Here is a 16538-nt window from a genome sequence, read left to right as displayed (position 1 = left end):
AGTCTTTTTGTAATGAGTCCGTTTTTCTAGGAAACACAGGAAAAACATTCACATTGCACTTTTATTTCTTACATCTGTGTCGTAGGAATTACAATATAATAGGGGTAAATAAATTAGGGGTCCAAGCTTGTGGAGGGCTGGGGATGCGTATGCAAGGCAACGCGTCTCCCAGTACCAGCGGGAACCCTATTGTAATTTTACAGATTTCTATTCTCTTCTTCTTTTTTCTCTTTTTTAATTTTTGTGCCACTAAAAGTGGTTGCACAGCCTAAACCGTTTAAGGTAGGGCGGAGCTTTTCGCAGGGAGGTACAGGGGCTGGCATGTAACCCAGACGATAAAAATGACAAACGCCTGCCAGTAGGGGGTGCCATGAAGGTAAACACCTTTTGGCCTGTAACTCACAAACTGTGTCACACATTCAAAACCTTATTACCTACACAGCTGTTCCTGGTCTCTCTCTCTCTCTCTCTCTCTTCTCTCCCCTCTCCTCCCCCTCCCCCTCTTTCTATCTTCTCCTAAACCCAACTGGTCGAGGCAGACGGCCGCCCACCCTGAGCCCGGTTCTGTTGGAGGTTTCTTCCTGTTAAAAGGGAGTTTTTCCTCCCCCCTGTCGCCAAGCGCTTGCTCGTTGTGGGAACTGTTGGGTTTTTCTCTGTAACAAAGTAAGGTCTTGACCTTACCCTGTAAAGTGCCTTGAGATAATGTATATTATGATTTGGCGCTATACAAATAAAATTGAATTGAATTGAATTGAATTATATCCTCGGGCTCCCTGAATTGTGCTGAATATCATGAGCTAGGTCACGCCCATTTCCGCCTGACAATTTTTTTCAAAACCTACTTTTTCAAACTCCTACAGTTTTTCACCGATCTGCTTGAGACTTGGCACGAATAATCTTGAGACCTACCTGATCTTAAGTTATCAAAAGAATTTTGGTATTTCAAGAATTGCATGTTTTATAGCTAGCTATCAAAATATGAATTGATACATATCTTGCCCAAACAAAGTCCTATTGACACCATAATCAAGGTATATGCATTTTGCCCACATTTTTAGTGGTACGTTCAAAAAACTTATATAGTTGCATTCCCTGAATGGGGCTGAATCATATGATATAGGCCACGCCCACTTCCTCCATTGATTTTCATTAACAAGTGGATACATGTGCTAAACTTACTTTTTCTAACTCCTACAGTTTAAGCCTAATCTCCCTGAAAATGTGCACATAACATCTCCACACGTGCCTGAATAAAAGTTATCAAAATAATATTTACACAAAATTTTAAAGTTATGATCAAACAAAATTTGTCATGTACCTAAAAAACACGTATTGTTGAATATTTTTGACTAAGAAAATGCTATCAACATGAAACTAAGAAGGTCATTCACAGTCTCTCCTCCAAATTTGGCACAATTTGGCAATAGAAGGCACCAAAAATCACGAAAGTTTACATGTCGAAAGTTTACATGCTCGGATTTGTACGAAAATTGGCATGCATGATGTAGGGTGATTCTTGAGTGCAGACAATAATTAATCAAAGTGGGCGGCACTTATTTCAACAAATCCAATTCATACCACAATTGGGCTTTACCAGTTATAATACGCTTCCCATTACAGTGACAAGTGCAGCTCTGACGCCAGCGTGCCACCCAATGCTTGCCTCCAGACACTTGCCTCGTGCCCGTCCTGCTGTGGGGCCGACTTTGTCGGAGCCTGCAGGGCGCGGGGGACAACCTGCGTGGGGGGCTTGGACCCCGTTCATAACTGCTTGCAGTTCTAGTTAATTCTTTTAATTATCTAATGCTGATATTGGTCTGGTTTCTCTTCTTGTAGATGACTACACTATAGTTAGACTACAGTGGCCCTCAAGTCAATATCATCATTTACTTATTGATGCCTTTACTGTAAAAATGACCACCATGAAATCGAATGAACTCCAGTTAACCCAGCAAGCATCCAATTGGCCTATGATACATCAGAGTTTAGGGGTCTGATTTTATTTTGACCTTGCTTATGTAAATAAAAAGGCTTCAGCTGACTTTAAAACTACCATAGATTGTAAACATGAAAAGAGATGTTATGAAGAAACAATTATAAGCATTATATAAGCATCACTAAATGGTTTATAACTATAATGAACTTGTAATCATAATTAAATATAATTAAAATAAATATAATCATATATGTTCTTATCAATTTATTTGTCAATTACTAGGTCCTCCTGTGTGAACGCTGGTGTGACAGTAATAGTTGTAATATCAAAATATGTATAAGATAAGCTGTTATTGCTGAATTAAACATTGTAATCAATACTATAAAATGTCTTTGTATACAAATGCATTATAGTGTGTTATAAACGGAGGACTTGAGTAATATGAAAGTGATGTTATGTAGGCACTAATATTTACCAATTATAAGCATTATATAAACATCACTGAACTGGTTTATAACACACCATAAGGAAGTTGTAAGTGTATTTAATTGTATATGGGTTAAGTCTTTATTGGTTTATTTGTCGACAACGAAGTCCTCCTGTGGGAACCCATAGGGAACGCTGGAGTATAATAAACAAATGAATGAATGACATAGCCTAGTTGTCATCATATCAATTACACTGTACATTACTAAAAACTGCAGCAATGTTCTTGGAGCATATAACTGCATTGTTGTGTGTTATAAATACAGGGGACTGTAGCAGTTAGCATCTGTTTATTAGAAGCGGTTGATTGACCCAACTAACAATGTTAGGCTGTTGTTTTGAACAGGGCACATTGGCTTTTAGTTTTAATGTAATTGATTTTAAACAATAATAATTGTGTGCTGACAGTTATTTTATTGTATACAAATCGTAAATATGGAATTTCGCGGCATTCATACCTGTGCCCGCTCGCGTTGAAGGTTTCTTTGTTTGTTTTAAAAGTTTATCCGTTTCGAACAATAGATGCAACTACACGTTCAACATCCGAGACACGACAACAAAACTGTGCCTAGTGATAATGACAACTTTTTCCGCCTTGTTAGAGCAGCCAGATGAGGTCTTACCTGGCTGTTCAGAGAGTCCAGGTTATTCCTCCAAACAGACTGCACACAGCATACCACAGGTGAGACGTCAGCACGAGCCAGTTCCTCTAAATTGTGGAGCCAGCTCCCTGCATCAGGTAATGTGTGAACTCCCCGGGGTGAAACCCGAGAGGCGAGCTCCTCCCGCTGCTCCAGCATGGGCGTGTTGCTCCGGAGAAGGCTATAAAATCTTCCAAAGAGCAAATAAGCCCAATTTAAATACTTCTGTAGGTGGAAACTTTAGTCACAGTACTGCGCGGTTGATGTGGACAGCAATGGCGTGCAGAGGATACGGGTTTATCATAAGACTGCATTACTGCATAATTAAATAATTTCCAAACAGATATCTTGGACCGTGACCATACTCGAAGGCTTAACTACATGAGTCTGGACTGGCAGGTCAGACAGTTGCGAGGTGGCCGTACTCTGTCGACGGGGAAATGCACACAGCCTGTATTCAGAAACTGAGCCTGAAAACAAGCCATGAGGACTCCTGTAACTTTGTGATGTCACAACAAAGCAGTCACAGCCCTCAGCCATGCCCTAGGCCCGGCTCCACCTGGACCCACCCTCCAACCTTGCAGGATTTGGTTTCTCTTAGTGTTTACCTGAAATCTGCTATATTTTCACTCAGAGAACAAAACAGTGAGCCAATCTGAACAAGGGCTCAGAGCCTCTTCTGATTGGCTCACTGACCTGTTGTTACAAGAGCTCCAGAGAGAAGCCTGAGAGAGGAGATATAAAACTACACTGAGATAGTTTTTGATTCTTAAAACCACAAATATATCTTCTTATGGATATCAATACTTCAAATAAAACACTGAAGAAGAGTAAAATATGTATCTTGAAATTTACAAATGTTTACTGTACAATAACAGTAATGATTCTAATGTAGGGATTTTGCAGGGGATTTCAGTGCTCTTGGAAATGTATGAAATGGATTAGAACCAGACTCAAAGAGACCTGTGTTCCCTGCAGGACTACAGTTAACCAAGTTAAGTGTAAATACACTCAGTTACCTCAATGACAGCTCAATTTAGCATGGCATCTTGACTCATGAGTAAATGTAATCAAATGGATGGACAGGAATGTGATAAGTAGCCAAAAAGGCAGAGGGAGAAAACAAGATTTTAAAGTGGGCTACATATTAATAGACATTATTCTGTGTTTATTCTGGAATTTAAAATTATATTTATTACTTCTTTTTACTTTCAGAAAATCATGACAAAATAATTTACATTTAACCTGAAATGGCTTAAAACTAAATCTGTAATCATGTAGCTGAAGTACTTATGATTGGATTTGAAAATAGCTCTTTTAGGTAACCTTTATTGAATACCGTGACATAAAAAAGGCACATTAAGGTGCAGTGATTTCACATCTCTCCAAACAATGACTCCATTAACTGTTAATTTTAGCTCCAACCCTGCAGCTCAGTTAATCCTTTATGTTTAGGTAGAGATAGACATTGACGTAAACTTGATTAAAAATAGCTATATTGTGACATGTCAGTATTAGGACACTCACCAACAAAAAAAAAAAAGAAGAAGAAAAAAAATTACATTGAGAGGGCACCCACCAAAAGCAACACCCACCCAATCTTTGTACACACGTTTTCCTCGTTGCAACTTCATGTGTTTTCAGGGATCTGAGTAAGGGGTTCGCATCAGTCATATTTGGGGCTTTATGATAACATAGAGCCTCTACAGCCCAATCACTTGATTAATAAATGTCAGTCAACAGAAAATGAATCTGTAATTTGATAATCATTTACATCAATTTTCAAACATAAATATAACATTCCCTACTATATCAAGGGTTATATAAAATATGAAGAATTGCTGCTTTTGTCTAATATGAGTTTTAGACAGACAGGGAGTTTCAAGATTAACTTTGGGAAGGCTTTGGGAAGTAGTGATGGGCATTTTTCATTTTCTCACTTTTTATCAATTGATTAGTCAATAAAATGCCCTGAAGATTTATTTATAATGATGATATGTGCTGCTGCCCGACCAATCTTGTATGATTTATCTACTGTACAATTTGATGCAACCAATCTGGCTGATAAATCAGCCCACAAAGAAGATTCGCAAAGCCATCTGCAAAAATAGGAATCTGAGGGACCATATAACATGTGCTACTAATCTTGCTTTCACACAAAATAACTTGATGATGCCCTTTTCAGGCTACATACTTAAGGGGATTAAACAAAGTAATCTGGTTACCACTGCTCCCACTCTATATTACTAGGACACCAGAACTTCAAATTCTAGTTGATTTTTCCTCAATCAACCTCATGAGAAAGTTAACACAATGCCCCTCAGTCTCTTAATGGCTTATTCTGTGGGGACATGTGCCACTTCAACGCTTTTTGCTTTTTATATATACCTGTATATGCAGACTGTATGTATTGGTATATTACATACACCAAAGTAAGAAGATGTTCCCACAGTAACAAGTATCTAGCAAATAAAATGACCCACAACAATTCAAGGTGTCAAAGTACCATTTAAAGCTGTGACACTCTCTTCCTCTATACATCATACTTTGTTGACACTTGCATGTATTAGCTATGTCTCTGGAGCTGCCCTAAGGCAAAGCATCATAACTTAAGTCACGTTCAAAGTCCACAGGTAATGTACAGCTGATAATGAGGCCCTTGCCTCGCCTGAAGACAGAATCAGTGGTGGTAAAGAGCTGAAGCTCTTCCCTCTTTTTTGTGGCAGTGTGTTCCAAACAGTTTTTGGAAGTACTGAAGCATTTATTTGGCATCACTGTTCAAACCCTCTGATGGAAGAGTTGTAAATGACTGACATCCTGTGACGTCAATGCACAGTGATTTCTTGTTCCTCATCTTCGTTAGCAGCTGAGTCTTCTGCTTCATCTCTGGTCTGCTGCAGTAATGGCACCTCGAGCTCTGGGCTTTTACTGTTTAGCTGCCTTAAAGATGGGATCTTATCTGATGGAAAGTAAAACAAAATTGACATAGTCAGCATTATCTATTATAGATTTATTATATTGTATTATTATTATTATTCTTAAACACGCAGTCTGTAACTTCTGCTACTACGGGTCTCTCAATCAAAACAATAACAAAAAACAGCAGTGGGTGACGTCATGATGTAGCGAGGAATTATGGGAGTTCTTGTCTTCACCACCATTACTGTCACCTTCTCCTGGTTTGGATTTCTTCAGTGTCAGTGGTTCAGGAGGTTTTTATCTGGAGCTGAATTATCCACTCATCTCCTCCTCTCCACAAAAAACAGACCAGCTGAATATAACCAGTAAAAACGCTGAATAAAACAGTTTTACATTTAAAGTCAGTGTAACAATTACAAATGGACCAGGGGGTCGGATTAAAAGTGGTAAAAATATCAAATAAAGCAGTTTAATTTTTAAAATTTGTGATTCACCAACACTCTACAGAGGACACAGGGTGTCTCAGTAGCTGGGAGCTGAGCTGCCCAACATTTGTTTGGCTTTCTTAACCTAAGTGGCCCGCAAGTGACCCCTGGTGGTCGACAAGTAAATTTGTTAAAATATCATGTTTTAAATTTAGTGTTTCTCAAACTGTCTGAGAGTGACCACAGAGCCTGGTAGTGAGTAGTGTATATGTGTTGTTTTTCATATTAAATCAACTCATATGTAAATTCAAACATTATTATTTGAATTGGCTGTTTTACGGTGTTGGACTCCACTGTAACCAACTGTCTACTCACATAGAATGGTCAGCGTGACATTTGAAAGGAAATGAGGTTAGCCTCATGGTCAGCTTGCCCAGAGACTGAGCTAAATTTCTCCAGCCTGTTAACTATGAAACACAGACAAGATCATTAACCGGTGGATTAAGACTTGGTCAATTAAAAGAAAATCAAATGACACCTCTGACACAGTCAAATGTTAAGTGTGAAGTTCTACTAGTAATGTCACCATGAGTTTGATGACATCTGGCCAATGCTCATATATGTGTGATAAGTTCAATGCTACATTAATAGCACCACTTGTTTCTATGCAATGTGTGGGGCGCAGGGGTTGCTAATGATTAAAACTCTGCTTCACATAGAGGCTGACAGAAAGGTTAGTGCTTAGTGGGTACACTATAAAAGTTTCGAATAGCAAGCCCCCAGTTCAATTCCCAGCCAGCCGGACTCTGCTAAAGGTCATTCCTCTAGTCACTATTCACACGTTTCCTATCTGTCTTCACTGTCTTATCCAATAAAAACATGAAATTACCAAAAAAAAACAAAAACAAAACTCTATCCCAGGTGACTTTTTTCCATGAAAGTGTGCCACAATATTTCAAAAGTAATGGCCCTGTTGGTTTTGGGGATGTTCAGGGAGTTAGGTGGTCCATGAGTTTTATTTAAGATAACATTTGAGATAATGTAAGAACACAACTCCATGACATATCGAACATAGGTCCGGTCCAGTTGTTTTTAGAGTTAATGTGGAGAAGTTACAGATTTTACTTTTCAAAAAAGGCTTCTTTCACATTTTTTGTTTCTCTGAAGAGAGAAACTTCTGTGCTCAATTAAATCTTTGTGTAAGATGTGCATGTATGAGCATGATTTTGTGGCATCACAAAAAGTGTGGAAGCCAATCAAGGGTCAATATGCAACTTACACAAGTGTGATGTTGAAACTTGAAACCTGTTCAGTGAGGTAGGAAACACCTAATGTACAGTAACTTTGAAATTAAAAATATTTGCATATTCATAGATTCTGGATGTTTCAGTGAAGGGGAAAGAACAGATGTAATTTTTTAAGTTGTTAAACGAGGTAATTTTTTTGTAGAAAAAAACAGATCAGACAAATTGTTATTCAAAGCACATTTTAAATATCATTAGACATTTCTAAAAGGGATTTTTAAATATTTGATTGACTTGTTCCTAACCATTTAATGATCAAGAACAATAAAATTAACTTACTTTTCGAATAATATATCTTGAGTCCCACATGCAGTGAAATGCCACAGAGACACACAACGCATCCCAGCCAATTAAGCGCACTCAATTTGTCTTCTGTCACAGCTGCTGCCAAAAGCAGAGTACACACCTCCTACAGAAAAACAAGACAATGAAAGGGACAAAAGAAAGGAGGTATTTGGTAGGTCTGAACAAGAACAGAACACTGTAGCCTCATGATGCTTTACAAAGCTGTAATGCTCATCACACAGCAGAAAACATAAGTTGTTGGACTGAAGAAAAATCAAGACAACTGTGATTAAAGGTGACCCAGAAACATTCAGAGATAAAATACTAGCATAGAGCAATAGTGTATTGGCTTATAAGACCCCTAAATAAGCATCCTAATCACACATAGTAAGCTCATATATTAAAGTACCTTAAAGATCCCTGATATAGATAGAGTGAGACTGGAGGTTCGGGAGACTAGCAGGAACTCTGAGAAGCCTAAACCAAAGGCCAGTGAGCCGCCTACACTCAGTGTGAAGAGTGAATAAAGGAGAGGTGAAAGCTTCGTCACCCGGAACAGCTTTTCTGAGGTACTGAGGCTCAGCCCTGTAGAGAGACAAAGAGACAGAACCAGGTCAGAGGTGTGTAAAATCATCACTTGCAAGACACTTCAAATCTAAGTAAGGTTACTAGGAAATAAAGATGATTTATAGAAAGGGTCCACTCATATTTAATGTTTTTAAGTCCAGTTGCTTGCAGAACTTATTAGCAGAGGTTATAGGTGCTAAATGTCACCACTTGCACTGCTTGAACTGGCAAATGTTTACTTGTGGATGTGAGTGGCAAAACAATGAAAAAGACAGTGTTAGTTCTCTGGCATGCAAAGGCAAGCACTTAGGTTACCATGTATATCACAGATGTTCCATTTTTTCCTTCCTGATACCAATTCTGATATTTGAACTTGTGTATCGGCTGATACTGAATACCGATGTGATACCACTGCGTTAAAAAAAAAAATTACCAGCTCCAATACATGAATGGCATAGAATTTTTCTTTTATTATCTAATTTGACTGTCTTTACTGGTCTAAAAGAGTAGTTGTTAGTGACTGTGCAGGGCTACTGTGTTATCGAATCAGTGCATAAACTTACTTGATACCTGATCCAGTATTTTAGGCAGTATTGGTATCAGAACAACTCTGATTGTATTAACACAGCATACAGTGTTTAGCTGAATTCCACCTCCTTCTCATAACTACCAAAAACCACATTATGAGTATTACTGTATGACTGGAATAATGGAGTGCAAATAATATAGCTTATGAGAAAATACTGTATCTGTAGCTATTTGTTACATTCGCTATCCAACCCGAAAAGCAAAGGGAAGAAATGTAAGAATATGTGGCATTCAAGGGACAGTGGAACAACTGGTCCCAGTATGTCTCAGTGTTCACATTTAAAAATATCAGTCAAAATCAAGTAAGTGAAGTACTCCTTGTAGTAAAAATGTAAATACAGCATTATTAAATTCATCAAGGAAACTAAACATGAGTACAGCAGAGCTTTAAATAGAATTTCTACTTATATATTGTTTATATATACACAACAATTTCATCATTGTAGCTCAATGGATTTAAGAGTAACTGTGACTAAAAACTTGGTTGAATATTTTTTTTTAGAGGAGGAGAAGAAAGTAGATTGATAGACTGATCTTGATTGATAAGAACTAAGTGTATCCCAGAAGTCAACAATACGGAGCCACATTAGTGCAGCTGTTGTTGGTAATGTGCCTAAACACCAAACACAATACAGTTGTGACAGAACCTCAGCAGATGGTTAGCACTTTTTATCAAAGATCAATCCTTATTGATGAGACTGATAGTGACACTGGACATAAATATTAAATATCTATTGTAAATGATTCAGTGAAATTTGTTTCTTACTTAAAATTAGAGACAATTCAAAACATCACATCTAATGTACAGTGCTTACATGCTTCACTAGTAATACTCCAGCTCCTGAATGTGTTTGTGTTTTTTCACTGTCACCTGATTGTAACTGTAATCCTGTATAGATGATCCCCTTTATTTGTTTTTCGAGGTCCCTGTAGTAAAAATGTAGATGTTCATGTTTTTTTATTATAAAGTAGGTCTAGGTTCTATATCTAATAAAGTGGAAGTATCAAATCACTCAGTCCACAGAGAAATGCACACAGCCTGTATTTAGAAAATGAGCCTTAAAACAAGCCCTCAGGACTTCTGTAACTTTGTGATGATACAACAAAGCAGGCTCCCAGCCTCTCTTCTGATTGGATCACTGACCTATTGTCATGAGAGCTCCAGAGAGAAGCCTGAGAGAGGAGATGTAAAACTACACTGAGATGGTTTTTGGTTCTTAAAAGCAAAAATATATCTTTTTATGGATATCAACACTTCAAATAAAACACAGGAGAAGAGTAAAATATGGACCTGTAATGTAAAAAAACAAATAAATCCAACAAAGTGTCTGAGCTCCACTGAGTCATGACTATATAACATCTTTCATTGAAAACAGTGAAATACTAAATCCAGGACTATGAGTTCATTTGAATGCATCCTCACTCTTTTCTGCAGAATTAGGAAGATGAACTACAGCATAAGAGTATCTCTCACCTTCATTATAGAGGAAGAGGGGAAAGAGGCCAAGGAACATGAGAGGTTGTAGGTGGTACATGGCGTCTATTGGGTTCTGAAGGCCTGGAGGTAGGTACAAGATTTAAAAAAGTTGAAAGAGGAGGAAAATAGGGTCATAAACCTATATGAGTGTCAGATGTTTAAAATCAGTCTCATAGTTATGGCAAAGCATACCGTAATTACAAAGTCAGATGTACTGAGTAGTTGTGTCAGAGGTTATATTGTAATTCCTGTCTGTTTCTTCTCTTAGCTCACAGGAAATTTCTTATTTATCTGTTCATTTGAGGTGAGAGGGCTGTGAAGTACATCGCAAGATGACTGGTAACAGAGAGTAAGTAAAAGCTGGATTAAGGTGTTCAGTGAAAAGCTAAAATTCTGTTGCACATATATTCATACTTCTTCATGTGTTTTCAGAGCTGCCTCTTTCAAATGCTTCACAGGCAGTGGTTTGTTAATCTGTTTACCTCAATATCTCAATTCATTCAAGGTGGGTTGTCACTGGTGTGAGGAAGTGGATAGTCATAGATGAATTTAGCTGTTGATGTGGCTAAAATGCCCTTAAGCAAAGCAAATGTAACAGGACTGCTGAACATATATTCAATATTTTTAAGTGAGCAGTGACTCAACACTGACCCAGTTCTGCTTTCTGCATGAGGACCTGAGTGAGGGTCCAGCGGATCCCCCCTATGAAAGATGCCATCAGTGCCATGATGAATCCCTCCAGGTTGAACTGTTGCGATTGAAATGTGACCATAAACATGCCACTGGAGATCAGCAGGACCACCAGGATCAGGAATGGGTTCTGGTTGAAAAGGAAAGAGAGAGATGGTAAGAAACAAAAAACAGAGCTAAATGCTAATGCCAGCATGCTAACTCGCATGTAGTGACAATGCTAATAAGCAGGCATAATGTTTACTTTGTTCACCATTTTAGTTTATTTGCCAGTTGGCACTAGTGCAAAGTACACCTGAAGATGATGGTAATGTTATCAATTCTAAAGGTATTTAGTCACAAACCAAAGTATTGATAAAGGTTTTACCTGATGATGGCGCTACATGAAAAGACAAGGTATAACCAAAACAAGTACATTTCATCCTGAGGCAAACAGGACATGATGATATTAAACCCAACCGATCGAGGCAGATGGCTGCCAACCCTGAGCCTGATTCTGTTGGAGGTTTTTTCCTGTTGAAAGGGAATTTTTCCTCCCCCCTGTCGCCAAGTGCTTGCTCTTTGTGGAAACTGTTGGGTTTTTCTCTATAACAAAGTAAGGTCTCGACCTTACCCTGTAAAGTGCCTTGAGATAATGTATATTATGATTTGGTGCTATACAAATAAAATTGAATTGAATATCTGAACCAAATTTCTTGGCAGTCAATCCAAAAGTTGTTGAGATATTTCACTCAAAAACAAAAATGTCAACCTCATGGTGGTGCTAGAGTAATGGTCAGGTAACCCCAAAATCGGTGGCAATCAACCTCTGGGTACCATGAATGTCTGTACAAAATTTTATGACAATCCATTGCTGTTGAGATATTTCTGTCTAGAACAAAGTGGTAGACTGACTGACATTGCTATTCTTACAGCTGTCATGGTAGCATGGCTAAAACTTTTGATACTCATAATTTTACTAAACCATAGTCAAAATAATTTCAGTGAATAAACTTAAAAGTCCAATATTTAACTCTTCTCCAAAGTTTTATTTGAAGTGTTGATATCCAAAGAAGATATATTTGTGGTTTCAAGAATTAAAAACCATCTCAGTGTTCTCTCTGGAGCTCTAGTAACAACAGGTAAGTTGTGAATCAAAGCCTGTCTTCTGACTGGCTGACTATTTTCTGAGTTGCGCAATTAAAATATGGCAGATTTCAGGTTAACACTCAGAGAAACAAAATCCTGCGAGGATGGATATAATGGCAGTATCTCTATGCACACTTCCTTTCTGTGCTTAGTTTGAATGAGGACTGAGTGGAGTGAGAGTAACATTAATTTCACTGACCAACATGACAGCACAGCAAGGTTCTGGCTCAGATTAAACTGATTTTTATTAGCAAGCTCTACGACTGCTCTCTTAACAACCACTTATGCAGCAGATTTATCTGATTAAAAACACTTCCTCTGCTTTTCCTCAAAGTTGCTGAACCTTCTGTTCTTCTTTTTGTTTAACTTGTGGAGTCCATGTGGAGTCTGTATGCTAATGTGCACATAAATCAAGAAGAAATAATTACATAATTCAGCAATGATCAAATGAATTCTTTCATACTACTGTAAAAAAACTGGTTTAGTAACTGGTTTAGTTTTTAGTAACTGGTTTAGTTTGTGTGGTCAGCACTAACCTTATGCACCAAGTGGTCTGTTACACAGAGCCATCTGGGAAGGCTTTGCTGGAAACTGTTTGGAAAAGGGTAGGTGCTTTCAAAAAAAGATTCTTGGCAGTTGACTGAAGGAACCATCTGACTATCATATGACGTAGTAGGAGAGTGCAGACAAGGAAAGACAACATGACAAGCTGCAGTCTGAGTAGCTTTGATAGCTAGTTAGCATGTCAGTAGATGATTCTTTCCATCTTAGTAAGGGATGTTTGCACATTAAAGGCTTTTGTACGGATACCAAAACAGTCACTTTACTGTAGCTGCCAAGTAGTTCCTCCCTCACATAACATTGATTTGTCCCAACCACAAACGAATAGCTTAGAGGCTACAAGATGGATTCTAGGTTGCGAGAAATTCGGCTGCCTCGCAAAGTTGGGTCAACACATACAAATATTTTAGGCTGAAAAAAACATTGTCACTCACCGGCTCTTCTAGTTTAAACACAAGGGAGAAAAAGAGAATGAAGACAACAGCTGATGACTTGGTCATGGTGTACCTTAAATGAGACAAAGTAAGAGCCACAGTAGAATGGAACAATCCAATAATGGGTTAAATTAAGTTTCTCAGTTCATATTGAAGTCATATCTTCTATTAAAAACCTAGGCCACAAACTTACAAGCTGATGGTGATGAAGAGGAAACTCCAGTTGGAAAGTCCAATATCCAGTGCTGTGGCCAAGGCTGGGTAAGACAGACAGAATGTAGGACTTTTAGCAGACAAACACCTTTCAAAAATATATTTCTGTTGTACAAACCTGTTTCCAAAAAAGTTGGGACACTGTGAAAATAGTACAACAATTGAAGAATCAACAAATGCGGGTTGAAACTCTATCATGCAAAAGAGAAACATGATCCTGAAACGTTGCTGACTTCTTTGGGCCCAAGTTCATTTAAGGTGCTCACTGTCCTGACAAATCAAAATTTCATATTCTTTTTGGAAATCATGGATGCCCTATTCTCCAGGCTACAGAGGTAGGGACCATCCAGCTTGTTATCAGCCCACAGTTCAAAAGCCAGCATCTGTGCCCATGGCTTGGATAGCTGGCGCATCTGGGAAGGCACCATTATTGCTTAACAATACAGGTTTTGGAGCAATGTATGCTGCCATCCTGACGTTTTTTTCAGAGAAGACCTTGCATATTTCAGCAAGACAATGCCAAACTGTATTCTGCACATATTACAACTGCATGGCTCCGTAGTAGAAGAGTCCAGACGCTAAACTGGCCTGCCTGCAGGCCAGACCTGTCACCCATTGAAAACATTTGGCACGTCATGAAATGAAAAATACATCAATGGAGACCCTGAACTGTTTGTACATCATTGGATGTATTTATATTATTTAAATTTTACAGTGTCCCAGCTTTTTTGGAAATGGGATTGTACCATTTTGTAACTATCAATTATAAATAATTAGGTAGGATATCAAACGTGAAAATAAATACTTTTTAGTAGTCCATAATTATCTCACTGACACTGAAAACAGCTCAGTTTAGGCCTTGATGCATAGATGGTATATTGGCTCCTGCCTGTCATTGATTAAAGACTAAACAGAAAATAGATGATACAATATAAACATTAGCTTTAATGTATCAAATGAATCTGCTTATTTATGATGGTTAATTGCTGCTATGTTATATGCTAACTCCTTAGTTGTGATATCATGTTTCTATCAATGTGGACTTTGGCCAAAGTACTCATCACTGAAGGCTTAGTTAGTCGGTGAACATGATAAGAGCTGAGTGTCAGTCCTTTTTCTGACTATCTGTTCTCTGAACACTTTGTGCTGCCTTCTGAACAGCTGGGTAAAACACTCAAGACTCCACTAAAATCTCACCGGTGGGAGCCACCTTCAGGAGGTAATCTTTCCAGCTTAGAATAACGCGTGGTTTCCCTGTCCGCCACTGCATGGCCCAACGCGTCAGAGCCGACAGGCAGAAGATGATAGTGAGGTGAACTAACGTCATGAAAAGGGGATAGTGGAATCCCTGAGAGAGAAACAGACAGGGTCATCTCACACAGTTGAGGTATGTCATTTCCCACTGTCTCAAGTTCCTGAATCCTGAGACACTAGGAGACAAGCTGCTTTGTCCACGCCTTAACCTTCAGTTATATTCTTAAGTAAGGAGGAGGAGTAGTAGTCAGTTTAATTAATAGGAAGCCAGTGAATTCCCTCACTTACCTTCATCAGCCATTTGTTATAGAAGGTGATGCCTATAGAGAAGACATAGTAGAGGAGAACTAATCCAACGGTGCGAAGCCCCCGGCAGAGGAACTGGATGGGGCAAGCCATACAGGGCTGCTAGGATCAGCTGTCCAGTTCAGACAGCTACTGTAAAGAGGTCATCGTCTCCAAACTGGCTCTACACCCTGCATGTCAGTCATGGCTGAGTGCTCTAGGAGGGAGTGCCCCCGTGTGGAAGAGAATAGGAGGGTAGGGAGGGAAGGTTTCAGTTATAAATAAGTCTGGTGCACTGTTAGCTTAAGGGCAACATACATATTAGCTTAAGTTTGACAGTCACAATGAGCTAACCGCCAAACCATGTCAGCTAGCCGTTAAGCCATGATTAAAATAATGCTAACTAAAGATTAACCAACAAATTATTTATCCGAAAGTGAGTTAGTTCATAGACAGGCTCGGCTAATATTAGATAAAGGCAACGGTAGCACTCACCAGATCGCTGCAAAGTTTGACAGAACCTATTGTTTTGTACGCTAACTAGCGTTTTACCCATTTAGTTGACATTAGCCTGGTATATACGCTGGTATTGTGTATCTGCTATTAGTTAATTAGCTGACTCAATACAAAAAGCAGTTATTTGCTTTATGTAGACCGCCAACTATGTTGAGCTTTCACCAAGATCACTTGTTTTATGCAACTAGTGACAGTACACTGTGCGTTCCCCCGTTACGTGTCATTTTCGTGTGACGACACCCCCGTACTGAACTCCATTGATGAATCCCTGAAATTAATCTTCGCGGTGTTCATTTGTGACCTACAAGTTACATGTACTAAGAATTAAGGCATTCCCTAAATTGTTATGAACCATTCTTTAATTCGGCTTCCACATACCCTATCAGAAACAAATTCCATTTTTACAAATGTTTGACTTTTTTGCTGTAGTTCACACTGCTTGCTACGGCCCCCATGGAGTGTTTTATTGAAGTAATACACACAAACCACGAAAACATTTAAATATATGTAGCTAATCCACAATGTAGCAAGGTGGTGAGCGGCGATGTTAAATTTCCTTCTGTTTGAATTAAGTTTTGGCTCTAAACCTTAAAGTATATGCCAAGAGCCAACAAAACAAGCAAGCAAGCAAGCAAACAAACAAAAAACAGCAGTAAAAAATGATATTACAGAAACCTACCGTCAGTCATGTTGACAATATGGCTTATTAATAAGTGCAAACTCAATGGTGTAACATTACGTGGATCATTTCTCGGGGGACAATAACGTCTGAAGGAAGTAACCGCAAGGGGCAGTATTTTTAGAAGGTAACTTTTTACCCTGAATCGCT

General features: G+C 38.6%; 2 protein-coding genes across 7 annotated transcripts in view; both read right to left on the bottom strand.

The window, feature by feature from the left end:
• LOC139620249 (collagen alpha-1(XX) chain) overlaps positions 1–4229 on the bottom strand; it is a 54228-nt gene extending 49999 nt beyond the window's left edge. For all 4 annotated transcript variants that reach the window (XR_011690780.1, XM_071475589.1, XM_071475590.1 and 1 more), the window contains exon 1: positions 3046–4229. The gene's annotated coding sequence lies outside the window, so the exon portion shown is untranslated. The remainder of the gene's footprint in view (positions 1–3045) is intronic.
• Positions 4230–5551: 1322 nt separating this feature from the next.
• slc35c2 (solute carrier family 35 member C2) lies at positions 5552–16537 on the bottom strand. Of its 3 annotated transcripts, XM_071475595.1 has the most exons (11): positions 16389–16537; positions 15197–15410; positions 14852–15002; positions 13635–13698; positions 13442–13514; positions 11280–11448; positions 10626–10709; positions 8406–8581; positions 7991–8120; positions 6783–6874; positions 5804–6022 (listed from the first exon to the last, which is right to left on the bottom strand). In XM_071475595.1, the coding sequence occupies exons 2-10, from the start codon at positions 15305–15307 to the stop codon at positions 6792–6794; spliced, it is 1041 nt and encodes a 346-aa protein (XP_071331696.1). In that variant the 5' UTR covers positions 15308–15410; positions 16389–16537; the 3' UTR covers positions 5804–6022; positions 6783–6791. The 3 variants fall into 3 exon arrangements, with proteins under 3 accessions (XP_071331693.1, XP_071331694.1, XP_071331696.1); XM_071475592.1 differs by lacking the exon at positions 6783–6874 and having other exon boundaries at positions 5552–6022; XM_071475593.1 differs by lacking the exons at positions 6783–6874; positions 16389–16537 and adding an exon at positions 15689–16322 and having other exon boundaries at positions 5552–6022.
• Between the last annotated feature and the right edge of the window lies 1 nt (position 16538).

Source organism: Trachinotus anak, unplaced genomic scaffold (genome assembly GCF_046630095.1).
Source record: "Trachinotus anak isolate AG129_WGS33_773 ecotype Australia unplaced genomic scaffold, CSIRO_AGI_Tana_v1 ptg000004l, whole genome shotgun sequence".
Classification (NCBI taxonomy): Eukaryota; Metazoa; Chordata; class Actinopteri; order Carangiformes; family Carangidae; genus Trachinotus; species Trachinotus anak.
Note: the sequence above shows the minus strand (reverse complement) of the source record. Positions and strands in the feature narration are given on the sequence as shown.

Excerpts from the sequence above, each read along its gene's own strand:
- slc35c2 (XM_071475592.1), bottom strand. The coding sequence starts at position 15,307 with ATGGCTTGCCCCATCCAGTTCCTCTGCCGGGGGCTTCGCACCGTTGGA. Across the intron at positions 11,449-13,441 it reads TGTTTAAACTAGAAGAGCCG|AACCCATTCCTGATCCTGGT; the intron begins GTGAGTGACAAT and ends CTTTTCAACCAG. Across the intron at positions 8,121-8,405 it reads CTATATCAGGGATCTTTAAG|GAGGTGTGTACTCTGCTTTT; the intron begins GTACTTTAATAT and ends GTTTTTCTGTAG.